The following is a 20,975-nucleotide window of genomic DNA, read 5'->3' on the forward strand; positions in this document are numbered from 1 at the left end:
GCTACTTCCCTTCCCTGGAATAACATCCCCCACGTTTTCACTTGTCTCAACTTCGGAGGATTAGGAAGGCAATCAAAACTGGATTGTTACAGCAGGCCTTTTCTTTGGGGGCTGAGGTAGGAGGATGAATTAAATAAGATTCACCACCACCACCACCACCTGAGAATGTATGATGCTCTGACTTTCTATGGCTCCTCAGCATTGGAATATTTAATTCATTTAATTTATTAAATTAATTTAGTTTAGTTTATTAATTTATGGTTCTATTTCTCAGTTGTTTTTAATTCTGTTTACACATGACAGGATTGTATATTCATGCATAATTGTTATTCAATTATGAGAATAACACATAAGTCTAATAAAATAAATAAACATGCTCAGCTGCTCTGAATCTTTGCTTAAAACAGGGGTGTCAAACTTGATTTCACTGAGGGCCGCATCAGGGTTGTGTTTGACCTCGGGGGCCAGGGTGAGTGCGGCCGTGGTGGGCGTGGCCAGCTCAATGTCACTCGTGTCGGGGTGCCTGTGGTGGCCCAACTGCTTTGTCAGCGAAAAGGGGCTCCTGAGCTCCGCCTCCGCCTTTCTGCCAGAGAAAATGGAGCTCAGGAGGGCCACACGTGGGCTTCCAGAGCTCCATTTTCGCTGACAGAGGCACCGCGGGCCAGTCCCTCTCTGTTTCCAGGGTGGCTCCATGAGCCAAATCTAAGCACCCTGAGGGCCGGATCTGGCCCACGGGCCTTGACTTTGACACCCCTGGTTTAAAAGAACATACATGAAAAGCTCATAAAATTCCCCAAACTGGATAATTGCAAATACAATCTGATTGGCAGCACTCTTTTTCTAGATCAGGGGTGTCAAACTCAAGGCCAGCAGGCAGGATCCGGCCCATGGGGTGCTTAGATCTGGCCTGCGGGTCCATCCGGGAAACAGCAAAGGACTGGCCTGCGGTGCCTCTGCCAGTGAAAACGGAACTTGGGGGGGGCACCCATTTTCACTGGCAGAGCGCTGCAGGAGGCCATCCCAGCCAAAAATGGAGCCTGGAGGGGGCTGCCCGGATCACCACAGGTGCCCCAGACATGAGTGACATTGAGCTGGCCACGCCCCCTAGCCATGCCCCTCCCCCCAAGGTCAAATGCAACCCTGATGAGGCCCTCAGTGAAATCGAGTTTGACACCCTTATTCTAGGTAATCCCTTGAACTTCTTTCTCCTTCCTTTCCGTAACTGAAGTTTTCCTAAAGTTTCTGCGGGAGGCAACTCCAATCCTGAGGTTGACCTATGAAGTCCCCATGACATCTTACCAAGTGACTCATACTAATTCTGAAACTACATTTCTCATTAAATTTTGCAGCAAGAAGAGTAAACAAGAATCTGGAATTTATAGGGAGATCAAAAATATCAAGATAGTGGTTGGAACTGCACGAATGAAGTCACCCTCTTGGCTTTTTTTCACTCATCCGCCACTGATGGCCCTGACTAGCATTCATCCATTCATCAGCAAGAAATCTGAGAGCTACAAACAGACCACAGCTAATGATCAAACAGAAGGATTTACATTTTATTTCCATGTTTATATATGTAAGTGCAAAGTAAGCCTTGGCGGGATAGGCAGCATAGAATTTTGATAAATAAATAAATAAATAAAATTACAACTGTCAGTTGTGCTGGTTGCTAAGTGAATCACACAGGTCATTGATTGAACACAGCAATCATTAAGTGAATCCATTGTCCGCAGTAAGTGTTTTTTTCCAGAAACCAGAAATAAACACCAGTTTCTGGCAAAAAAAAAAGATCAACATAAATTGTGGTAATGATCATGGGATGTTGCAAACTCCAATTATGAGTTAGTTGCTGAGTGCCCAAAATACAATCTTGTGACTGGGAGGGATGGGACGGGACGTGTCAGAACTTTGAATCTGGGTTTAAGTATCCCTCGGCTCCATCTTCAAACAGTCGCTAAATGAGGAGTCTCTGTATTCTAAATTAAATCACCACCCCAATTTTCTTATAAGGTAAGCCAAATCCCTCCAAAATGTAGGCGTAGAAGCTAAATTTCTATAATTTCAGAAATTGTCCTTGCTGGCAATTGAGTCTTTCTCTGACCGTCTTCAGTTGCACTTCATTAATCCTCCTCCTCCTTTTGCTATTGAGAGAAACAAAGAATCTAAGCCAGAAAGGGAGCTAGGGGATCCCCCTTTTCCCTCCTCCCCAAGACACACAACAGCATCTGATGTGCAAATGAATACGCAGCAACATACAAGCACACGAACAGATGAATAAACAATAATGGCATTATCTGCAGATTGCAAACCACAACGAGCAATGCACGATGATGCTGGCTATTAAGGCAGCAAAGGTTATTTTGCAAAAACAACCCTCAAATGTCAGACCATCTTCCCAATGCCAGTTTCTTTTCCTGTCCCAGTTTAGATGTGCTGGGCTGGGGAATCCTGGGAGTTGAAGTCCACCCGTGTTAAACTTCCCAAGGTTGAGAAACACTGCTGAACGTGCTTCCCTTTGTCCTCTCTCTAAACCCAATTTCTCCTATCCAAACCCCAAACTCTGCAATTTAGCCAGTTCAGAATATATGAGGACAATCATTGCAAGAGTTACAAAAGGGCTACCTGAGGATGGCAGGACAGTCACCCAATATGATGGAAGAGAAGGAAGGACAAGAGAAAGGTGCTGCTGCTGGAGGAGATGGTGAGAGGAACAGGAAAGGAGAGAAAGTAAAAAGAGAAAAGAAACATTAGCCAATTTAAGCAAGGATAAGAGGCTCAGGGTGCAGATCCATGGCCGCAGGACTGCCTATGAAGCTGGAAGCCTTTGGTTCTGCCTCAGTTTTAGCTTTAGTTTTAGCTGGGATAGATAGTTGTTAATTATTGTGGGAGTAATCCTATTAGAACAATGGTCTCCAACCTTTCCAGCTTTGTAGACCGGTGTGTAGGGTGAAGAAATGCTTCCATGTGAGTGGCGTATGAGTGCAGCAACTCCGTATGCACAAGCACAAATGGAGCTGCGTTTGTGCACTCACTCGCCCACTGTGCGCACAAGTGGGGCTGCAGATACATGACTGCTCGCCTACCACTTCTACAGCCCTGTTCTGAACGGGCCATGGCCCAAGGGTTGGAGACCCCTGTATTAGGGCATTTTAAGTTAATTCCAATGCAGACTTCAGCCTGACCCTTTCTTCCACTGCTTTGACTTGGTCCCCTCTCCCCAAATATCTGTGCATAGTTTACTTAATCACGATTCGCTGAAGAGATACGGAAGCTGCTGGAAGTGTGGCTCCTATTTGATTTTGATTTCAAATATCCGAAGAATTTCTCACCTGGGTCTTGGTAGACATGGGAAAGATTGTGCCCAATTTGCACCTGGTGGATCTTGGGATCTGGCTTCAGGAAGGATTCGTTATAGGGAGGATGAAACTCCAAAATGGCTTGGTCACCATCACCAAAGTCCCACCTGGGGAGTCAGAAAATGAGAAGGTCAGTAGAAGAGCAACGGGTCACTTGTTAACTCTTGAGTTCAGTGTATTTTTTTTGGCCAAAGTATACAAGACTGGAGCCCATCCTGAGGGAACTTCTCTCTACTGAGATGTGTGTAAAAGGTGTATAAAAGATGTGTAAAAATAAAAGGCACAAAATGACTTTTCCCTGCACAGTTTTAAAAGGCTGCATCTCTCAAAGGTCTATGGAGATTCTCAGTCATCCACCTCATGGTTGTCAGTAAACACAAGGCACAACATAGGAGAACAAACCCATCGGGATTAGATTCAGTGGTCCATCTGCATTTAAAAGACAAAGGCCACTCTTTTGAAGATAGCAAAGTCCACGTTTTGGACAGAGAGGACTGCTGCTTTGAAAGAGGGGTCAAAAAGGCCATCTAGGTCAAAATTGAACAGCCCTCTCTCAACAGAGGGGGAGGGATACAACATCATCTATCTCCAGTCTACAACACAGTCATTTAGCAGTTCTAAGAAGGCTCCACACCCATTTGCACCACTCAGGTGACCCTGAGGACACAGAGAAACCTCCAAGTGGCCTCAACGACCCTCTAAAAGGATGCAGATGACCAGCTGTCTGCAAGGAGTATAAATCCTTCCATTCCCCACCATCCAGTCAGAGCGGAAGAAGCTTCTTGGATGAGAAGCGAAATGTCTTCAGAGAAAAACCAGAAAGTCCAGTTGCCTCTTGGAAAAGCACCTTTGGGATATCTCTCAAGGGGCATTTCCACTGGTCTTTCTGGACCACTCATTGGCCTGAATGCTGGGGAAGGGTGGACCTCCCCCTCTTGGTCTGCTGGAGAGCCAGTAAAAAAACTCACAGGAATCTGGCATCGACAGCCGAATCCACCGTCACGGTTGCCGACAGTTCCAAGCTGCTGTTCTGAGGGACGTGGGTCAAGATCTCCGAGACCTTCAGGTCCTTCATCCTGTTCATCTCCTCCACAGTGATGTTGTAGCAGACGGTGATGTTGCTGACGTTGTTTGAGGCTGTAAGCTGGAGAGACCACAGACAGACTGCTTTGCCACTTCATCCCCCCAATACAGGACTGGCGGCATCTGCCGTTTCACAATTTTCATTGTTCTTTTTCCCTCCAGGTTACGAGGGGAATTTATAGATCGTGCTCTGCCTTTTCCTTTTCTTTTTATGTCCACTTTGCACATAGAGGCCCTCCTCTCAATCCCTTCTCACACCCCAGAATGGCATCTTGGTCAGAATGCTAAATCAGGGGAAATCATATGAAGATTTCCATTCTGCTATGAATATCCCTGGATAATCTGGGGCAATTATTCTCCCTCATTTTAGCTACGGGAGCTATTGTGGGTGGGTGGCCTGACAGTGAGAATGACAGCATATGAAGATCAATGTCAAGCCATCTTGGGCCAAAGTAACAGTCAACATCTCATGGGCTGCTGAAATATAGAGAAAATCTTGATGAACTAGGCAAGGAAGGGTACATAAACTCAAGATTGCTGAGGTGTAAAGTGGTAGAATTAACCTGAGATAGCCAAGATCTTTAGCTTGTATCAGTTGCTCATTTTGGATTTGAAATTTAACAAAACAGTTTGTCTCAGCTAAATCGAAACTGTACGCTTTTACATTGCCTATTAGGTGCATTAATTGAACATTCTTCTTTGGGCCAGGATTAGAACCATCATTTAAATAGGCACCACAAAGAAGGTTTTTCTTCCTGCATCAACTCAGGAAGGCCAGAAGCCTCAGGAGCTGCTGATACAGTTTTACAAAGGAATTACTGAGCCTGTTATTTGTACTTCTATAATTGTCCGGTTTGGTACAGCAACCATACAGGACAGGTACAGACTCCATGGATGGTTAGGACTGCAGGGAAAATAACTGTAACCAGCCTGCCTTCGGTTGAAGACCTGTATACTGAGCGGGTCAGAAAGAGGGCTGAGAAAATATCTACAGACCCCTCATATCCTGGACATAAACAGTTTCAACTCCTCCCATCAAGACACCATTATAAGGCATTGCACGCCAAAACAACTAGACACAAAGGTAGCTTTTCGCCCCATGCCATCATTCTACTGAACACCTAACTCTCACTTAGACGTAAGATATTGCAAAATCTCCATTCCCTCCCCACTCCAGAGGAAGGATACTGCAAAATCCCCATTCCCTCCCCACTCCTGGGGGAATGATATTGCAAAATCCCCATTCCCTCCCCACTCCTGGGGGAAGAATATTGCAAAATCTCCATTCTGGGACCAGCCAGAGGTGGTATTTGCCGGTTCTCTGAACTACTCAAAATTTCCACTACCGGTTCTCCAGAACCTGTCAGAACCTGCTGGATTTCACCCCTGGGCTGTAGTATTATTACCCTTCCAAGGTCGGTAAAATGAGGACCCAGATTATTGGGGGCAATATGTTGACTCTTCAAACTGCTTAGAGAGGGCTGTAAAACACTGTGAAGCGGCATATAAGTCTAAGTGCTATTGCTGTCCTTCTTATCTTCTTTACTACGCCCTCTTATTTGTTTTATTATGCTGATGAAGATTACTCTGTTGCTTTGCATGTACACTGAGAGCTTCAGAACTGGAGACCAATTCCTTGTGTGTCTAATCATACTTGGTCAGATAAAGTGTTCTATTCCTATTTCTATTCCTATTTCATTACCGTTGGCAGGATAAAAAAAAGAAGAAGAAACAGTTATTGGGAGTCCCAAGGGAAGAATCCTATCCTGGAGAGTGATCCCTTGAGGAATCCCTGCCTGCTGAAGACAACAATACATCCCAGACTTCAAATCAAGCTTGGTAAAAATCCTGTCTGCCACTTGGAAGGACAGACGGAGAAACACACAATTTACGGACGAACAGTCAAGCGGGAATCCGTAGTTTTTGGCCACAGTTCCCAAGAGAGGGGCCACTAGGAGGCCCGAACTTACCGACAGTTTGTACAGAGCCGGGGACTGGTAAAGGACGTGGAAGACGTCATTGTAGAAAGTAAAGGAGCTCTTGTCATCCAGTCTCCACCTGAAGGTGACATCCGACCCAGCGTCCATCACAGGGATGTAGCTCTGCAGTGGAGGGGCACAAGCAGCAATTTCAGAAGGAGTAACCATTGTCCATCCATGCTAACCATTGTTTCATCAATCCTGGCCAAGCTCAAGATAAGCCTCTGAAGGGCTGGTGGCTTGAGCCCTGTCATCATCAGGCCTTTTTTTTTTCCTGAGAAGGAACCAACAGGATTAACTGTGAAAGAGGCAGGTCTGATATTCAGCCTCCTGCTGATGTCCAAGGCTGGGCTAGGAGCCGTGGTGGTGCAGTGGTTGGACTGCAGTATTGCAGGCTAACTCACTGCTGACTGCCAGCAGTTCGATCCTGACCAGCTCAAGGTTGACTCAGCTTTCCATCCTTCCAAGGTGGATAAAATTAGGACCCAGATTGTTGGGGGCAAGAGGCTGACTCTGTAAACCGCTTAGAGAGGGCTGTAAAGCACTCTGGAGGGGTATATAAGTCTAAATGCTATTGTTAGTTATCTCTCTATCATCTACCTAGCATCCCTCTATCTATCTACCACTCTCTCTCTGCTTCTCTCTCTCTCTCTCACCATGGTGGTTCAGTGGTTAGAATGCAGGATTGCTGGCTAACTCTGCTGACTGCCAGGAATTCAATCCTGACCGGTTCAAGGTGGACACATCCTTCCATCCTTCCACGGTCAATAAAATGGGGACCCAGATTGTTAAGCTGACTTTGTAAATCGCTTAGTGTCGGCTGTAAAGCACTACAAAGCGGTATATAAGTCTAAGTGCTATTATTATTGCTACAGCCACAAGGACCTTCCAGCAGAAGGGGAGAATGGACTCTGCAGGGGCAAACCATTGTAGTGTTTTTGAAGTTTCCAGTGGGAAACATCAGGCCTTTCTAGACACAGGCAAAGGAGCACCTTTGAGGACTGAATAAGGATTTCACCTGAGCCATCTCAAGATCTGAATTCTGATGGGACTATCTACATCAGGGGTCTCCAACCTTGGCAACTTTAAGCCTGAAGGACTTCAACTCCCAAAGCTGGCTGGGGAATTCTGGGAGTTGAGGTCCTCCAGGCTTAAAGTTGCCAAGGTTGGAGACCCCTGATCTACATTCTCAGACTCTTGTGACTCTCTGAAGCTGGTCTTAAAAGACATTTTATTACCATCCAGGTAACATCATCAGCCTTAAGATACATGTATTCTCATTATTGCGTGCCTTTTGCAAATTGCTTCTTTATTTCAGACACAATTATGCAGCCTGGGAAGACTCAGGAAGCGAAGTTTCTTTCTAAGTTTCTTAGAAAGTTAAGAAACTAAAACATGTTGATATCTCACCTTGCGCTCAATCCGTAGCCCACAAAATTTGAGCCATTAAAAAAAGAAATCTTGTTGGAAAAAGATTTATCAAGCCACAAAACTGATGCCTACTGTGTCCCTTGGGCACACGGGCAGCTGGTTACTCACCACACGCTTATTCTGGAGGACTCTGGTCTCTGGGTCTGGCATCACACGCAGTCCTCGGATGGCGTCCTCTGCTTTCACCCTGACGGTGATGTTCTGTGAGCTCACGGCGTTCTTGGCCCACAGCACAACGGTGCTCAGGTTGTGCCCAATGCCCTCCAGCAGGATTACAGAGAACCAGGTGTCATTGCTCTCTCTTGTGCACTCTGCCACCAACGGAGAGACTGCTGGGGGGCAACTCCGTCCAAAAGGGAAGCTCTGGTTGCCCCCCAGCCTGCCGGAGGTTGCGTTCATCCCAGAAAGGATTTTCACCACCAGCCACGTGCTGTTGCTTTCCACGTAGACTTTGCCATTTTTTTCCGGAGGGTAGATAACACGGAGGCCCGAGATGGCGGAAAGAGCCCAGAAGTCGCAAGAGAAGTTCCTCTTGAAGAGGCCATTGTTGACCGTGGCCTGCACCACATAAAGGCCAGGGCGGTGGACACTGGAGTGATTTTTCACCAGGAGTGGGACGGTCTCTTCAGCAGCCGCCAGGATCCTGAAAGGGCACCTGGAATCGTTCTGCCAGGCTTGGGGAGTGGGGTGGACAGGCCAGCTTGGGTCCCAATCTAAAGAGCTGATGGTGAAATAGCCCATCTGGGTAAATGGTTTTTGGCTGGGACGGCAAAGGAGCAAAGCGCCAGGCCCGGCATCATGCTGCACACTCACTGTATCGTTGGGTTTGACAAAGGTGTCCTTGCTTCTGAAGAGCAACTATGGAAGAGAAGCACCAATGAGTTATTTCTTCCAAAACACAATGCTCCCCACCACCACCACCCCGTTCACTAACTCTGAGCTAAGGATTGGAGGAAAGTGGGGGAGTGTAATGTAGATGTAGTCCAATGTAGAGAAAAGTAAAGTCTTACACTTAGGCAAGAAAAATGAAAAGTACACATATAGACTGGGTGAAACCAGGCTTAATAGCAGTGACTGTGAGAGGGATCTTGGAGTCTTAGTGGACAACCAGCTAAATATGAGCCAGCAGTGTGCAGCAGCAGCATCCAAAAAAGCCAATGCAATCCTATGCTGCATTAACAGAGGGATACAATCAAGATCAAGTGAGGTACTAATACCACTCTGTAAAGCCTTAGTAATACCACACCTAGAATACTGCATCCAGTTTTGGTCACCACACTATAAACAAGATGTTGAGACTCTAGAAAGAGTGCAGAGAAGAGCAACCAGGATGATTAGGGGACTGGAAGCTAAAACATACAATGAACGGTTGCAGGAACTGGGCATGGCTAGTCTAGTGAAGGGAAGGACCAGGAGAGACAGGATAACAGCTTCCAATATTTGAGGGGCTGCCACAGAGAGGAGGGGGTCAAGCTATTTTCCAAAGCTAGACAAGGAATAATGGATGGAAACTGATCAAGGAGAGATTCAACCTGGAAATAAGGAGGAATTTTCTGACAGTGAGAACAATCAATGAATGGAACGGAAGTTGCCTTCAGAAGTTATGGGAGCTTCATCCCTGGAAGCTTTCAAGACTGGACTGCCATCTGTTAGAAATGGTATACAGTCTCCTGCTTGGGCAGAGGGTTGGACTAGATGACCTACAAGGTCCCTTCCAACTCTTTTAATCTGTCCATCTGAGTGTGGGGGGGATGGAGTGGCTTGATTGCAACTGTCCCCTCCCCCCAAGGCAGAAGTAGGCACTGGGGCACAAGGGGTACAAATATGCAGCTCAGAGAATTAAGAAACCTTTTTCTGGAATGATTTAAAAAAGAAGAAGAAAGCAACTCTAGACAGCCGCTTTGTCATAAATGTAGTCCTCAATTATGGACCTGTTCAGCACTGTTTGACAGTGCTGAAAAAAAATAATTTTACAACCATTTACAACCAATTATGACCTCTGCAGCATCCCTCAGTGTTGTGATCACTGTTACAGTGGAGAAATATGCATTGTCCTGTGTCTGACTTGTGTTTCCACCCTCACCCACCCCCACTTTGCAGTGCAGATTGATTGGACAGAAAGGGATTGCAAAAGAGAAGCTTCTACACATTGAAAGCAATGTGATCGTGCCGGTCACCCTGATGCTGGGAGCCATAGGCACACCTTATAAACAGCTTACAGTACTCTCTTGAAATATATCTCTCTCTCTCATTCTCTCTCTTCCCCCCCTCCCTCCCTCCCATCTCTCTGCTCTGCAGGGGAGTGGGGGATGGGGTGGGATACAAGCATTTTCTTTAGGCAATCTCTCCTTTGCCTGGCCCTTTTCTGAGATCACATTGTTCTAGATGTGTATAAGAGCAGACAGCTTAATCTCTTGAAATCCCTTCCTCTCTGCTTTCCCCAGTCTGTGGGGAAGGGAATGAAGGGTCAGTCGAATGAAACACTGCCAATAGAAATCACTCCCCACCCTCAAGAGATTGGGAAGAAAGAGATTTCAAGAGAGCACTTTATTCTGGGCTCCTAGCCCCAGCAATGACACAATCACATTGCTTTCAATGTATACAAGATAATAAGCCCTCCAGCATTTCAAAAAGTGAGGAGTGGTTAGGAGGCAAATAGAAGCTGAAGATGGGAAAAACAAAATACATGGTTATTTTCAAAGACATTATATTAGAAATGCATTATTATTAGTATGGGGGAAAAAATCAAAGAACAACATTATTTGAAAATATCAGTCTGGCTCTCCACAAAGGAGGCACTCATCCATCCAAACGTTATTAATCTGGGAAATACTACTAGATACAAAGATATTTTGAATGAAAAAGGGGAGCTCAAAACTAAACAGGGACTGAGAGGTTAAGGGATTGATATGGCATGATGGCCACAAGTGCAGATACAATCTAGATATGAGAAAGATGCTAAAATGTATGGTTTTTATAAAGAATTAACAGAACTAGATCAGATACTAACAGGGACAGAGGAAAAACTAATAAAGAAAACATATAGTTATCTATTAAGTATTAAAATGAAAGATGAACAAGTGAAGGAAACGATAGTATGGGCTAAAAATTTGGATATACAATAGACTTAGATAAATGGCAGAAATTATGGGGTAGGAAATACAAATTAATGATGTCAACTGCATATAAAGAAAACTTATATAAAATGTTTTATAGATGGCACTTCTCGCCCTCAAGATTGGCAAAGATGTTTAAAGGATATGTCGGTTAAATGCTGGAAATGCATCAGATATCTGGTTCGTACTATCATATATGGTGGACATGCCCAAAAGCAAAAAAAATATTGGACAAAAATACATACATGGTTGGAAAAAAATGATAAAGCAACATATATATATATATATATATTAATTTGATTTATATGCCGCCCTTCTCCGGAGACTCAGGGCGGCTTACAATGCGCTAAGCAATAGCCTTCATTCTTTTGTATATTTATACAAAGTCAGCTTATTGCCCCCACAACTGGGTCCTCAATTTACCTACCTTAGAAAGGATGGAAGGCTGAGTCAACCTTGAGCCTTGGCGAGATTTGAACCTGCAGTAATTGCAGGCAGCTGGTCTTAATAACAGGGTGCCTTAGACCACTGTACTACCAAGGCTCCTGCTTTAAAACCAGAAATATTTCTGTTGGATATTCTACTGGATAATTATAATAAGGGGGATTTGATCCTATATGTATTAACTGCAGCCAGAATTGTATTTACACAACAATGGAAAAGTGAAGAGATCCCTACAAATGATAATGTGATTTAAAAAATACTAGAATGTGAAGAAATGAATAGATAAACATTTGCAATTAAGGAAAAGGAACAAACTGAATATTTTATGACATGGGATTTATTCTATCAATGGTTAGATAACAAAAACATAAGTTAGAAACATGGAAATATAAAAAAAAGATTAATGAAATAAGAGAGATTTGTTAAAATAGAGATGTAAATATTATTATTTTAATTATTATAGAATTAATATCAATGTAATGAATATTGTTGTAAATATTATTACTATCTTTCAAACTATTTATACCCAGACAACACACTGTTTAATTGAAAATGAAATTTTGACATGTTAAAAAAATAAAAAACTTTATGCAAAAAGAAGAAGCTGAAACTGAATAATGATTTCCCACTTAACCACGACTACACTTAGTGGTGGAGTTGATGGTCCCAGTTGTTGGGCTGTTAAGCAAGGACTAACCTAATGTACAGCTTTCCTCTCATATAATACCAAATGGTGCCACCCAATGAACCTGGAATCGTCTTCATTTAACAACCCCATAATCCCTTGTGGGGTGGAGTCTGGGCAACTGAATGGAGACAAGTTTTTACTGGCCAGATGCCCTTCCTGTTGCCAATGCAGAGTTTTGTTCAGCAGATATATTCTCAGTGTGCCTAGAGAGAGAAATACCTGCCTCTGCCTAGGATTGAACTCATAGCCTCCTGATTGTGAGGCGAGAGCTCCAACTCTAGGGCACTGCACCATTCCATTTAAACTCTGGATCCGGTGACCAAAATGAAACTCCTAGGTTGGATAATATCAGATTTATCCAACCTAGGTTTATCTATCCAGGTTTAGCTGGATAGGTTTAGCTAGACCATGGATGTTTGGCTACAGGTGGCCCCTAGTTACAATGGCAATGCTGGAGGACAACCTCAAAGGCACAATTCTTTCCGTATCAAGGATAGAATAAGGGGTGCAGTTAGGAGCTGGAGTGTTGCACTCACACCCTACTCATAAGCTACTCCTTGGTTGCCACTGAGCTGAAGTGGCCTTTGCCCTGAATGAGCCTCAGGGCCCTTCCATTGCTCTCTTCTGTCCTTCGAAGCCAAGATGACAAACTGAGAATAATATCCATCCTTAGTTTTTTTTTTATCAATGCTATTATTAAGAATTCTGAATAATCTTAACAACTAATCAGCAATGAAAAATTTCAGAAATGAAAAGCACGCGTCATGCTGTTTCTGAATAACCCCCGTCTTTGTCACTGCATTGGACAGTTCTACTGGCTTTTTATCTCAGTTCCAGACTGGCTTCACGTAACTCCGTATCTACAAAACAGACCCTGATCACACATCAATTCTGCCAAGGACTCTCCACTTACAAGGTACCGTGTGGAGGGGGCCGGGGGCAATATAAAATGTGACGTCTTAAGCTCCACGCTCCAGGATTTATTTTTGCAGGGGTGAGGAACACCAGCAGCTGCCTGAGTTGATGAGTTGGCACAGGGCTCTTGGTGGCAGCAGCTTCCTAGTGGCTGGCATGAGTTGGCCGAGTGGCACCACTGGAGGCCAACCGGACAGTCCATTGGTGTCCAAGTCTCATTCTCTTGGGAAACAAGGAAGAGGTCAGTGACGTTCGTGATCTCGTTGCAACCTGAAGGAAAGGAAGAACAAACAACAGGCTGGTTTTTGTCTGAGCTTCTTCCAGATCAGAGGAAAAGACAAACGAAAACAGAGGAAAAGATTAATTTGGCCCCTAAAAACTCCTAGGAGAAAGGGTTAAATTTATGTTTTACCGACAAAGAAATAAAGGGAGACTAGCATAGATCTATTTCAAGCTCTTTAGCGCTCATTAGCTAGCCATACCCTTCTTCTGGGATTCAAACCTGGGCTACTTACATATTAAGTAGATGTATTTTATTTATTTATTTATTAAATTTATATCCCGCCCTTCTCCCTGAAGGGACTCAGGGCGGTGAACAGCCGAGAATTAAAATAACATGCAATATAAAAGTTAAAATAATTAAAAATAAATTAAATTAAACGGCCGCCCCAATTTAAAACCCCTAGCAAGACAATTAAAATAGTATTGGAGGTATTGGAGGTATTAACCTCCAAGCCACAGGTTCTCCTCACTTTGTTGGCTATACTAGGTGAGAGATTAAGTGGTTTTTCTCCAGTGATAGACTGGTCCCACCAGAGGAAAAAAAACTATCTCTCCCCTGGTATAGCCGACAAAGCGAGGAGAGCCTGTGGCTTAGAGGTTCATTTAGTGACCGTTCAAAGTTACAACGGCAATGAAAAAAGTGACTTATGGCCATTTTTCAGTTACCACCTTTGTAGCATCCCCAGGATCATGTGATCAAACTTCAGACGCTTGGCACACTAGTTCCAGGGATGGATTCTACTTACCTTTATTATTGGTTCGCAACGGGAGTGCGTGCACAGAAGCTTCTGCACATGCACAGATCATCATTTATGATATCTGGGTGGGTGGGCGGAGCCTCCCGCCGCTTTTACTACTGGTTCTAAAGAACCATACAGAACCAGGAGCAACCCACCACTGACTATTTCATACTTATGACACAGGGTGATGTGATCATCTTTTGCGACCTTTTTGACAAGCAAAGTCAATGGCGAAACCAGATTCATTTAACAACCGTGATACTAACTTATCAACCGCAGTGATTCATTGAACAACCATGGCAAGAAAAGTCGTAAAATGGGGCAAAACTCACTTAACAAATGTCTCACTTAACAACAGAAATTTTGGGCTCGATTGTGGTTGTAAGTCGAGGACTACGTGTATAAATCACTGTGAATTAAGGCTCATAGAATCATATAGCGTCGGAATACCTCTGGAACGAGTTCAGAGGAGAGGAGACCTCTAGCAAAAGAGGACTCACAATTTCCCCTACCAGGTTTTCTCCCCAACACTTGTCTTTAATTTTCTAATCCATCTCTCTATTTTTCTTAAGTTAGCAGAATTCCCCATCTCGGTGTGAAATCAAATTTCATAAATTATTGATGTTAAACACACCACGGCTTTTATCTGCCTGGTTTTAATGATACTTTAAAATGCCATTAGCGCCCTAGTTCTTACTTTGCTATCTCAGTATTTTACAGAAATATTCTTGGACTGAGCCATTCTAAGATGGAGACAGTCATTCTACTCTCTCCTATAACATTTTTCTCTCTGGAAACACCCTGCAAATGGAATAAACCTTCTTTCTTTCTTTCTTTCTTTCTTTCTTTCTTTCTTTCTTTCTTTCTTTCTTTCTTTCTTTCTTTCTTTCTTTCTTTCTCTCTCTCTCTCTCTCTTTCTTTCCTTTCTTTCTTTCTTTCTTTCTCTCTCTCTCTCTCTCTCTCTCTCTCTCTCTCTTTCTTTCTTTCTTTCTTTTCAGCCTCTCTCTTTCTCCGTATGAAAATGAGGTTGCAGAAAGACGAATAGCAATGGAGAGGGTTTTTAGGTAGTTTGCATGCCATGTTCAAAGTGGGGCTTTTGCATATTGATCATTCTTTCTCAACTGCAGTTATATGGCAGTATAGTTTACCCAGACTTTCAATAGTTTATACTGATAAAAAACATATAAAATGATTGCAGCTTAAAAACAAATCAACAATCCAAAAAGGAAGAACAGAAAATAAAGTAGAAAAAAGAATAGAATAGATAACAACCACTTCTCGGTCACAGAATCATAGACCTTGGAGGTCACTTAGGCCAGGGGTCAGCAACCTGTGGCTCTGGAGCCGCATGTGGCTCTTTCACCCCTCTGCTGCGGCTGTCTGTCGCTCAAAATATACCTTACAACCGCCAATGTGCGACACCTGCTGGCACACGATTTATTGAGCTTTTCGACCCCCGATAGGCCAACCATGGATAAATCCATGAAAAGAAAAGTTTCAGAAGAAAGCAGAACGTTTAATGGCACGTGGGCAGATTCATTTGCTTTCACTGCTGACGAGACTGTTTTACCAGTATGCTTAATATGTGGCGAGAAATTGGATATATGCAGTGTTATCTTCATTTTAGATGTCAAAAGGGTTTTGTGGCTCCCAGTGTTTTCTTTTCTGTGGGAAACAAGTCCCAATGGCTCTTTGAGTGTTTAATGTTGCCGACCCCTGACCTAGGCCAACCTCCTGCTCAGCACAGGATCCCTGCCCTCCAGCCGCTAAAGTCCAGCAAGAAAGGAGAACTCATCCCCACTTCACTTCAAGCCCCCCAGTTCCACCATCTGACAGTTCATAGATCTTGTATCTTTCTTTGTAGCCCTCAGTAGCAACAGAAACAAGTCCACTCCCACTTCTATTTGACAACTCTTCAGGTATTTGAGACTTCTATTCTATTTGCCCCAGTCAATTTTTCTGTAGGCTAAATTCTCTTGTCCTTCTTCATGGTGCTTGGTTTCCAGGTCCTTTACTGTCTTCACTCTCCCTTGGAACCCACTCCAGTTTGTCCCTGTTCTTTCTGAACTGAGGTGCCCCAAACTGATCGTGACGCCCCAAAAGTTGGAACTATGACTTTTCCACAATTTGGACTTTCTGCTCCTATTAATGCACCTCAAGATAGCATTTGCCTTCTTAGAAGCTGCATCACACTGTCAAAGGCTGATGCCAAGAGTCCGTTGTCTGATATGTAGAGCAGCTGCATCAGGGTTTAATGCCACTGCAGGAGGATGCTCAAGCTAGAGTGCCAGGCACCAGGAACATTCACAACAGGTGCCCCTAAAGGGTTCCTCGAGAGGAACCAGAGAGGGAGAGGAATCTTCAAATACCCAGAGGACAGCTACTTAAGGATGAAAGGCTGTTTTCCAATTGCTCCAGAGGGCAGGGAAAGATCTCATAGGCTAGGGATGTCAAACTTGATTTCATTGAGGGCCGCATCAGGGTTGTGTTTGAGCTGGGGGGGGTGGGGGAGCAGCTCAATGTCATTCGTATCAGGGTGCCTGTGGTGGCCTGAGCGCTCTGCCAGCAAAAATGGGCTCCCGAGATCTGTTTTTGGCTGCGACGGCCTCCTGCAGCCCAGGGGTGGGTTCTACTTACCTTTACTACCGGTTTGCAACGCAGATCGCCGATGATGACATCCGGGGTGGTGGGCGGGGCCTCCTGTCAGTTTTATTACCAGTTCTTGCAAACCGGTCCAAACCAGAGGCAACCCACCACTGCTGCAGGCCTCTGCCAGAAAAAACGGAGCTCAGGAGGGCAGCCCTCCCAAGCTCTGTTTTTGCTTGCAGAGGCACCGCTGTTTCCAGGGCAACCCTGCGGGCCAGACCCCACAGGACGGATCTGATCCCCGGGCCTTGAGTTTGATACCCCTGTCATAGGCCTTGGTTGACGGACAACTAAGTTTTAGTTGAAAGTAAGAACAGTTGGCCAATGAGATCAGAGACACCTGGATCACTATCATCTAGAATGTCTGATCAACTTAAGGCTCTCTCACCTTTTGGTTGGGCTGGACGGTGTACTTGAAACCGGATATGGGCCGGCTGCTGTAGTTTCTGGGTCACCAGCTCCAAGGCTACTAAAAAGCCCTCCTGTTGAAATGCCAAGCTGGGAAACACCAGAGTCTGGAAAACAGAAGGGCCAAGATTTCACCAAGATCACTCGTGAGCGATCTTTGCCCAAAGGAGGCTGCAAGCGACCCTCACCTCTACTGGCCCTGATGGGGCAGAAGGCTCTTCTCTTTCCGTCAGGCTCCTGGTGGCCACATAGGTGTCGAACGCAAGAGATCCCATTTGAAAGCGCTCAGCATTTAGAAGAATCTCTACTGGAAGGAGCAAAGGGGAAAACAGGGTGAAGGGGAGCAACATTCGTCTCTTTTTCATATTGGAAATGATGTTCTAAACAGAGGTCTCCCAAATCCTGAAATCTGAGAAATTTTCACAGAATTTTGCTTTGTTTTGGAGTTTTTTCTCTGCTCCAAATAAAACTTAGCCGCCCTGAGTCTTCGGAGAGGGGCGGCATATAAATTTAATTAATTAATTAATTAATTAATTAACTTTCACATACTGTATTTTTCGGAGTATAAGATGCACTTTTTCCCCCTTAAAAGTGGCTGAAAATTTGGGTGCATCTTATACTCCGAATGTAGCTTTTTCAAAGCTTTTTTTCAGCCCTAACGAGGTGCTAACAAGTGAAGTGATCTTCCCAGCTTTGCCTGCTCCCTCGACTCTCCGTTGTGCTTTAACAAGGCGCTAGCGAGTGAAGCGATCTCCATGCTTTGCTCCAACTCTCAGCTGTTCTTTAGAAGCTTTTTTCAGCCCTAATTAGGCGCTAGCCGAGTGAAGCGATCTCCACTGTGCTTTTCCTGCTTTTCTCATTGCTGTTTCTTCTCAGCTGTGCCTTAGAAGCTCTTTTTTATCCCTAAGCAGGGGATAAAAAACCAGCAAACTAATGTGCTGAAGTTGACCAGACTAAGGACGCTAGCCAGATGAATACCTGGTAGGCAGATTTTTTCCCCCCCATTTTCCTCCCCAAAAACTAAGCTGCGTCTTATACTCTGGTGCATCTTATACTCCGAAAAATACGGTAAGCGCTTGGGGAAGCAGCAGCATAAAAAGGACATAGGCTTTCCTCAGAAAGTATATCTTGCTTCAAATAATTGGCTCATTGGTTCTCTCTCCTCCCTCATTTTCTACCGTATATTTTTTTCCTTTTTCTGCTTCATTACATAATGCCACCCACCCACCTTCCGTCCCAGGCATGAAAGAAATCAAACCTGCTCATCTTCCTTCTAGGTCAGGCATGGTCAATCTATGAGGCAGACTGCATCCTTTTTATCACTTGGGCAAGAATAATGTCATCCCTAGATCTGTCTAATAGAAGTGGTTGGTGTAAACCAGGAGGCTTTAGGCTGCCTTCCCAGGAACTTCAGTCATATGGAATTATGGGAGCTGAAGTCCACAAGTCTTAAAGTTGCCTAGTTTGGAGGAGCCTGGAATAAGCAGAGGCTTTCAGCACCCATTTCATCGCCCTCAAACCACTAGGAACAATCTTCCATTGGTGGGGTAGGATGAAACATACCTGACCTTTGAAACCCTTAACCTCCCCACAGTCCAAGACTTGGTAGAACTCATCTCATGGTGTCCCTGACCATGTCCAGAGGGCCAAAACAGCCCCAGCCACGAGAAACTCGCTCCTGCCTACTGTAAAGCCTAGGGAGTTTCTCTCTAGGGAAGTCTACAGAGTCAGAGGGCCCAAAAGGACACTCCAAAGTCCTGGAATTCTCCTCTGATCCCATTGACCCAGGAAGGCTGGTGCATCACTCCTGGGGAATGGGACAACTTGCCAGGGAAAAACTTGCTGCAGCCAACTCATCATGGCCAACTCATCATGGCCAACTCATCATGGCCAATTCATCATGGCCAACTCATCATGACCAATTCATCATGGCCAACTCACTGCAGGCCAACTCACCATGGACAACTTGCTGCGGGACAATTTAACAATTATATTTAATTATTTAAAATTTTTGCCATTCACATTTCATTCTGTCCCTGTCCCTCCTTTTACATCCTTTCTTTAATGATTCTAATCCACCCTTTCTTTGGTATTAGTGTAACTCTTGTCCAGCAGAGAGTTATCCTGTGGTGAGATGGCCGTGGCAAGTTGGTCATGCCGAATTGTCATAGACCCTTGCTCCTGGCGTAGCTTTTTGGAGACAAAACGCTGTGCAACCCAGTGGTGCCCAAGGACCCCGGAATAAAACCCACCTTGTGGCTTGTGCTCGCACACGTAGCTGTGCTTGGCCGTACAGAGATCGGTGTTGCACTGCCCAGCAGGACCCATCCGGACACAGTGGTCGGCGTTGGAGGGATGGGGCTCGCCTGGGAGCCAGTTCTGGCAGCTCTGCAGATCGAAGCCTTCCTCGCCTTGTGGCAAAGGGCTGGGGCTTGCCACGTCATTAAACCCGATCCAGACATCCAGGCTCCTTTGGGGAGAGAAAGTCCAGGATGGATCAGGGAGACATCAGCATGACATGCCCTGCCCGGGACAGCCTGGCTGACGGTCTGTTCCAGAAGAGCCTTCAGGAACATGTGCCAGGAGATGGAAGCAGCTGGACTTCTCCAGGAGGAACTGGCCTTCCCTTTCTCACAATGAAGGCAGGCTGAGCCTATGCAGCACAAAGGGATGCAAGGGCTTAGGTTGCAGGGAGGCAGGGTCAAAAAAGGCAGGATGGCAGCTATGGCTACAACAGGGGTGTCCAAATTGGCAACTTTTCAGACTTCTGGACACCACAGAATTCCTGGTGTCCACAAATCTTAAAAGTTGCCACGTTTGGACACCCCTGAGCTACAGGATCGAAGTCCCACATGAAAGAAAACAGAGCTGTAAGAAACGAGACCATTAAGAGAAGGATTGAGTCAAGAGTGTGTAGGGCCCTTGAGGCTACGACAAATGCTTTGATTAAAGCAGATGATTTGTATTGATTCATTTGTTTGACTTATCTCTGCCTTCTTGTACAGGAGCTCAAGGTGGCATGCATAGAATCTCTCTCCCACAGTGACCCAGTAAGGTAGGCTGGGTGACCAGAGAGCAGAACCTGGTCTCCCAGGTCCTAATCCACCTTCCCCATGACCCCGCCCTAGTTTTTGGCACTGGCTGGGTTTACACCCCTGACTAACCATTTCCCAGTCAATCCACTGAAAATTACAACTTCTGGAACAACTCCAAGGGACCACACCAAAGGTTCGAGTATACTGGGATCCTGCAGCTTTGGGCCAGCTGTCCCTCCTGGCATCACCCTGGTGGCACAGAGATCGGAATGCAGCCTTGCAGGCAAACTCTGCATGCAAGCCTGTAGTTCGAGCCTGACCAGCTCGAGGTTGATTCAGCCTTCCATCCTTCTCAGGTTGGTAAAATGAGGACCCAGATTGTTGGGGGCAATGTAACCTGCTCAGAGAGTACTGTAAAATGCTATGGGGTGGTATATAAGTCTATTGATATTGCTATTCAGTGTCCAGCCCCAACCTTTGGGGAAACTCCCAATGAATGCCCCTCCTTCCTCTTTCCTCGCAAGGAAGCCTTTGTTTGAAGCAGCCTGCCTAAGCAGGAGCTTCTGAGTGTCCTGGCAACATCCAAAGGAGGCTGCATGGATGGTTGGGGGCGGGGGGCGGGGGGGGGGAGCTGCCTTCCCAGAAACTTCAATTAATTACCAGCAGAGTTGCACCTTACATTGGGCACTGGATCCCTCTGGGCTCAACCTGGCCAGTTTTCAAATAGCCACACCTGCATTCAAAGATCAGTTTTGTCTTTCTATCTCTTTGCACCCCCTTCCCCGTGATCCTTTCTGGGGCTTTGCAAGCAGACACCCTCTTCCAAGCCCCCCCCCAACCTCTCTGCTGACC

General features: G+C 45.2%; 1 protein-coding gene across 2 annotated transcripts in view; it reads right to left on the reverse strand.

The window, feature by feature from the left end:
• The window catches only part of PKD1 (polycystin 1, transient receptor potential channel interacting), a 112,534-nt gene that overhangs the window by 76,791 nt on the left and 14,768 nt on the right, over positions 1–20,975 (reverse strand). Inside the window, exons 6-13 of one of the 2 annotated variants that reach the window (XM_070955275.1) lie at positions 19,341–19,558; positions 17,277–17,395; positions 17,069–17,195; positions 13,011–13,282; positions 7,958–8,707; positions 6,410–6,541; positions 4,325–4,500; positions 3,330–3,463 (exon numbers count right to left, since the gene is read on the reverse strand). In XM_070955275.1, the coding sequence (XP_070811376.1) occupies positions 3,330–3,463; positions 4,325–4,500; positions 6,410–6,541; positions 7,958–8,707; positions 13,011–13,282; positions 17,069–17,195; positions 17,277–17,395; positions 19,341–19,558 (1,928 nt within the window). The remainder of the gene's footprint in view (positions 1–3,329; positions 3,464–4,324; positions 4,501–6,409; positions 6,542–7,957; positions 8,708–13,010; positions 13,283–17,068; positions 17,196–17,276; positions 17,396–19,340; positions 19,559–20,975) is intronic. The other variant, XM_070955274.1, reaches the window with a different exon arrangement.

Source organism: Pituophis catenifer, unplaced genomic scaffold, assembly GCF_029215685.1.
Source record: "Pituophis catenifer annectens isolate HBS135680 unplaced genomic scaffold, rPitCat1.0.hap2 SCAF_16, whole genome shotgun sequence".
NCBI classification, from domain to species: Eukaryota; Metazoa; Chordata; class Lepidosauria; order Squamata; family Colubridae; genus Pituophis; species Pituophis catenifer.